The sequence below is a fragment of the Schistocerca piceifrons genome, chromosome 3 (genome assembly GCF_021461385.2).
Source record: "Schistocerca piceifrons isolate TAMUIC-IGC-003096 chromosome 3, iqSchPice1.1, whole genome shotgun sequence".
In the NCBI taxonomy this organism is placed as follows: Eukaryota; Metazoa; Arthropoda; class Insecta; order Orthoptera; family Acrididae; genus Schistocerca; species Schistocerca piceifrons.
In genome coordinates, this window is record NC_060140.1 from 359,229,804 (window position 1) to 359,235,803 (window position 6,000).

General features: G+C 35.0%; 1 protein-coding gene across 1 annotated transcript in view; it reads left to right on the top strand.

The window, feature by feature from the left end:
* The window catches only part of LOC124788744 (teneurin-a), a 191,951-nt gene extending 186,704 nt beyond the window's left edge, over positions 1 to 5,247 (top strand). Inside the window, exons 31-32 of the mRNA XM_047256026.1 lie at positions 510 to 687; positions 790 to 5,247. Coding sequence (XP_047111982.1) covers positions 510 to 687; positions 790 to 2,033 — 1,422 coding nt within the window. The 3' untranslated portion in view covers positions 2,034 to 5,247. The remainder of the gene's footprint in view (positions 1 to 509; positions 688 to 789) is intronic.
* Positions 5,248 to 6,000: the final 753 nt, after the last annotated feature.

The following is a 6,000-nucleotide window of genomic DNA, read 5'->3' on the forward strand; positions in this document are numbered from 1 at the left end:
ATCTTGTGTACATTTCTTTCCCTGCCATTTATGATAGAACAACAACATCATAACTCCACGCCTCTATCTGGTACACTACTGTGTGATCGAGGGGCTCCAGTTTTTATTCCCAGCCAAGTCGGAAATTTTCTTCATCTTGGAGGCTGCTTATTTGTGTTGTCCTAATCAATTCATCTCATATTCACCACAAATAAATGCAATTTGCCAAAGTGGCATAAAATAGAAAGGCTTGCACCAGGCACTCAAACAAACCCAGATGGAGTCTCAAAGACATTTCATGATGGAACTTTGTGGTACAGTGCATGATAAAAAACTGAACAGAAATTTTTCAGAACCAGTTCACACATACCCATACATCAGATGATGAGATGCAGCTTTGTTATTGGCTAACATGGTCAAATGCCATATTAAACTGATGGCAGTGATATTTTAACAGAGATTTTCAAAAAAATGAAGAAATTCAAAGCTTATTAAAATACAAAAACTACATTTAGTTCTCTGTTTTTCAGGTAACTTCCCTTGTTCACATGCCAAATGGAAAGGTCTATGATCCATTGATTGGACAGTGGATGTCACCAATGTGGGAAGGAGTATTGGACAGAGTAGCAACACCAACACACTTGCATCTATATCGCTTTAATGGAAATGATCCAATTAATGTAAGAAGGAATCCACAGCATCTAACAGGTTTGTAATGTATAATAATTATTTGATATAATAGTAACATGGAGTGGTCAGAGTATTTGCTGGATTTGGAATTAATTGTAAACACACTTCTTGTCTTTTCAGACCATGAAAGTTGGCTTTCACTCCTTGGATATGATCTGAAAAGCTTGGCTCCTCAACTTTATCCTGCAAGCCTGCCAGGTGGAGGTCTGTTGTCAACTGTCGGGTTTGGTGGTTCACTTGGACCTTTTCCTGGAGATCCTACCAAAGGAATGTTGTCTGCTGCAATGCCTCAACTTATGCTGTCACAGTCCTCAATTCAGCTCAAACAGAATGGAGTGCTTCCAGCATTTGGTGTGGCATCTGGTTTCCTAGCACACCTAGCAGAACGGCAGTTGGGTGATGCTTCAACTTTGTCATCCCCACCTCGATCTGCAATGAAGAGAGATACTTGGCCACCTGGGAACTTCCCTGCCACAAATCCAGCATCAGTGTTTCCATTCAGGCGTTTGGGTGCTGCTTCAGAACCACCATTTGGTCGCGGTATACTTGTATCGAGAACACAAGAAGGATATGCTGTTATTAGTAGCGTTCCTGGAGCAAATGCAATATACAAGGATGTATTTACATCTGTCTTCAATCAGTCATACCTATTACCATTTACCTTCTTGGTGCACAATGCACAACAGGATGCATTCTTTTTTGTGAAAGAGGAAACATGGAGAGCCAATGAAGATCGGGGTCAACTAAAGCGCCTAGGTGGTCAAGTGAACATAACGTATCATGAGAAGGAAGCAGGGATTTTAGAGAGTAGTGGGGGGACTGGTAAAATTGGTGACCTGAAAATACATGGATTAAGTGCTGTAGTAAATTTACGGTATGGAACAACACCAGAGAAGGAGAAGCAAAGGTTGCTACATCATGCAAAAGGACAGGCAGTCCGAAAGGCTTGGCACAGAGAGAGGGAAGCATTACGGAACAACTTTGTAGGAACTGTGGACTGGTCAGCAGCTGAAGTAGAAGAGATTATTAAGGTAGGATATGCCTCAAATTATGATGGTGAATATTTCCATGATGTCCAACGTTACCCTGAACTTGCAGAGGATCCATTCAATATACGTTTCATTAAAAAGAGTTCATCTAGTGGAAATGAGTCAAATAAACGAAGAAGGAAAAAGAGAAGCCTGGGGCAGAGACTTTTCTCAAGATATGTCAAAATATCATCAAACACTGGTAATACGCATCACAAAAGGGAAAGCCCCGTGGATATCCTAGGTGCACTGTACAGCTCTGAGTCACATCAGAAAAGCTGCCTCAATAAAAAGCACTGGTGGCTTCAGTGGACTCAGCACAATTCCTTGTGCTGAAACAGTGGTCAGATTTTTTAAAATGAATGATAAATTCATTTCTCCCAATGATTTGCTTACATGACACATTGTGTGTATTCTACACCTGACAACAGACAGTTTTTAATGAGATACAGGAACTAAGGAATATTCTTTAGACATGCTTTGGTACTCACGGTATATGTTTCAGCAGAACTGAAATGAGCATGCACAAAAAAGAATGGATAGTGTTTAGCACTTAAATACAGAGCCAAAGACTGAAAGAAGACCATAATAGTGGGGACTTCATACGTCAGAAAAAACTGACTTGCTAGACTTCTAAAAATACAACAAAGTGCTAAAGAGTAGTTTCAGAAGATATAACATTTGATACCGTTTAATGTATACATTGTGTAAGTCTGTGTTACTTTTATATTAAAAACTAAAATAAAATGTTAAGTGTGCCAACTATTCTACATGTGATGTAGTAAGTTAAAGAGTGATATATTGCCACTGAACATGTGTTTAACAGATGCATCCAGACCAAGTGATAAGCGATTACGCAAACTTTTATAATGCTTCTTCAAGATTGTCCATACACAAAGAATAAAAGTGGTATTATTTTCTACCAAATGTGTTAGCTATTTCAAAGATGCCAAAATAGTCATGAATATATCATAAACATCTTTTATGGTGCGCAGATTTTTAGTGCGTTCACTGTGGAAAACTACATTTTTTAACAAACCGGATCTTTAAAATTATGTACATATATTTATAAAAACAAACAGTTTTAAAGTGTCGAACTGCAAACAATTCCGTGAAAGTTTTGAGGATGAATAAATCTAATGTGCGAGCTCTGTGCAATGTTGTGAAGTGACTAATGCTGTTATTTTTATGTTTGGTATATCCGACCGAAAATATAAAGATGTGTATATTAACATATAAAGAAGTTAAATGTGTCCATTAAAGGAAATGTGTAGCTATGTATACACGCATCATGTGTTACCAATATTTATATATTTTTTATTACGTGGTGGAAGTGTTGTGCAAAGAGTAAAATGTGTAAATTGAAATACTCGTTTCTGCTAAAATGTTTAATGTTATGCTCGTATGTGAAAATGTAATTATGTATCAGTTGTATACAGTATTTTACTTTAAGTTTTGCATTATTAGAATAATTTATGTACAGTATGTTATTTTTGCCACATGTGGTTGAAAAGACTCTAGAGGGGAAAACCAAGCAGAATACCAAAAATCTAAGTAGTGCACAATTTATTTAAATATATTTTGTGTTGTATGTATGTGAATACATTACTCATTGCATTTATTTCCATAAGGTGATCAGATTTCTATACTGTCATAGGGCTGTTGGAACATATGCTGTAGCAAGAACATTTAAATGTATATGATGTGACAATAATTGTGTGATCACTATTAAAGATCTTATTATAATGATACTTTCTCATTGCTTGACTTTGGATAACTTCTGAATGTTATATGTTAAAGTATTGCAATTAAATGTATAGATATTGTAAACAGTGTTCAGCATTTTGTGTGACATATGTTTCCAGTGTTTGTAATATGTGGTTACGTGGTTTCCATTTACACTAGTTCATACATTGTAGAGCAAAAAGTAAGATGTACTGTAAGCTTATGACACTTTGTTTGTTCCTGTCAAGATGTCTGGTCACCTTAATATGTACACCTATTAAATTTGAAAACAGGGTCCAGGAAGAAAAGTTCATCAGTGCTGTTAAGATGATTAGCAAATCCATGTATCAGCATCAGGATGTATATTTATATATACTAACAATGATGTTGAGACTTTTACTTACTAGTGAGTAGTCAGTTAAAGTGTAAATAATATATGTTTTGCTATAACGTCCCTTTTGAAAATAAATCAAAATACTTAAGTGGTGTGTAACTGCTGTATACAGATATTTTTGTCAGTGTTTGCTGTACAGTTTTAATTCTTGATTTTTATCAATTATGTTAATATGTGTTGAAAAATGTATCAATGTCAGTGTTGCTCAGCTAGAAATGGAATATTAAAAATTGTATGCAAATTATCTGAGTCATCATAGTCTTTGGCCAGAAGTTGCACAATATCAGTAGGGCAAAGTAATGCAGGAATATGTATACCATTGTTAGATCGATTCTTTTTTTAAGTAAAACTAATGATTTCATCCAGTGAATATTTAGTTTGTGGAACTGTTTATGAGAACTTTAACTGGTCAAGGAAAATCTGGTAGTCAAAATCTGGAATTAAAATCTGAATTATTGACCACAACTTGAAAACAGCAAGTGATTCACATGTCTCTTGTTCAGTTGTTACACTTAACTAATGTGTGCATCATTTAAACAATTTTATTTTCCTTAAGTTTTGACTGGTCTACTTCCAGAAGCTCACGTGTAGGGATAATTTTTTAAAAACATCATTGTTACACACCAGCTCTTCTATACTGTTCTAATTTTTCAGATGTTATCTAAGTTAACTTAGTAACAACTAAGACTTTGATGTTCGTGTATATATGTAAGTGTATTGTGTTATTAAGTTGTGGACCCTATGCTGAGTATAACTTGTGTGTATGCATGTTGTATGAATGTATGATCACAAAACTGCATTGTTTCAATTTTCCCCAAGAAAAGAGCTTATAAATTTAAAACTGCTTGAAAAATGCTTCCTCTGCTTTTACAGTTTCAATTTACAACAGAAATAGAATGTGAAATGTGGATGAATACCTCTGCCTTAAGTAATCTATGATGAGAAACTAAAAAAAGTGGACAATTTTTTAAATTTAACTTCTGTGAAGTATGTAACTATTATTACTAGGATGATTAGTACTGCTAGTACTAATACTTGAAAGTAATGACACTGTGTCATTATTTGCAGAATATGCTTCTTTTATTAAAATTTTGTTGGATGATAGCAGTCCAAGTGGAGACAGAAATGACAGAATTACCAGAATTCTGATCATTCATTAATTTCACTGTCAGTACATTTCACAAATATAAAAAAAGTTCAGTGTTTGCTTGCCAGATGTGCTACAGAAAAAAAGAAATGCGTATCATACAGTTCTGAAAGCATAATGACATTCTTCAGAGAAATGCTAAAGAGGTTCATTTCTACTGAATCTTTTTAGATATTTTTTTGTAATATTGGATGAAACTGAATATGTGTTTAATACTTTCAGAGTACAATATTGTTTGTAATGTATTTATTGCTGTAATTTTATTTGGTATGATGCTACTTGAAATAAATGTGTATTGAAATAATATTTGAAAGAAAATATTAAAGAGTAATACTTTTTATGGTGATGAATGCATTACATTCAGAATTGACAGCTCCTGCAGCCAAACTTATGTGAAAAGGAAAGACAGATGATCACAAAAGCTATGGCAAGAATGTATGGAAGCTGAAGATATCTGTATAAGAGCCAGATACTTATGAACTGAGGAGGAGTTTAAGTAGAAGTAATGTTCAAATTCTACCCCTCTACATTTATGTCAATATGCCAGTTACGATAATTTCTGTTGAGAGAAAAAGGCCTAGAGTCAGTAGTTTCATTTGATGTCAGCATTCTTCAAATCACCATGAGCATTAAGAATTCCTGCAGTGCATTTCTAGGGAATTTGCACGTATCTGAAAAGGAAAGTTGCCACTCACCATATAGTGAAGATGCGGAGTTGCAGATAGGCACAACAAAAGACTGTCACAATATAAGCTTTCGGCCAACAAAGCCTTTATCGAAAGAGTGTGTGTGTGTGTGTGTGTGTGTGTGTGTGTGTGTGTGTGTGTGTGTGTGTGTGTGTGTGTGGTCTATTTTCGACAAAGGCTGCCTTGTTGGCTGGAAACTTATATTGAGATAGTCTTTTTGTTCAACCTATCTGGGACTCAGCATCTCCTCTATATGTGAGTGACAACTTTCCTTTTCGTAATATTGTTACGTTCCATCGTGGATTTTCCATTGTTTGATTTAAGTATCTATTTAAGCAGATATGTGGTGGT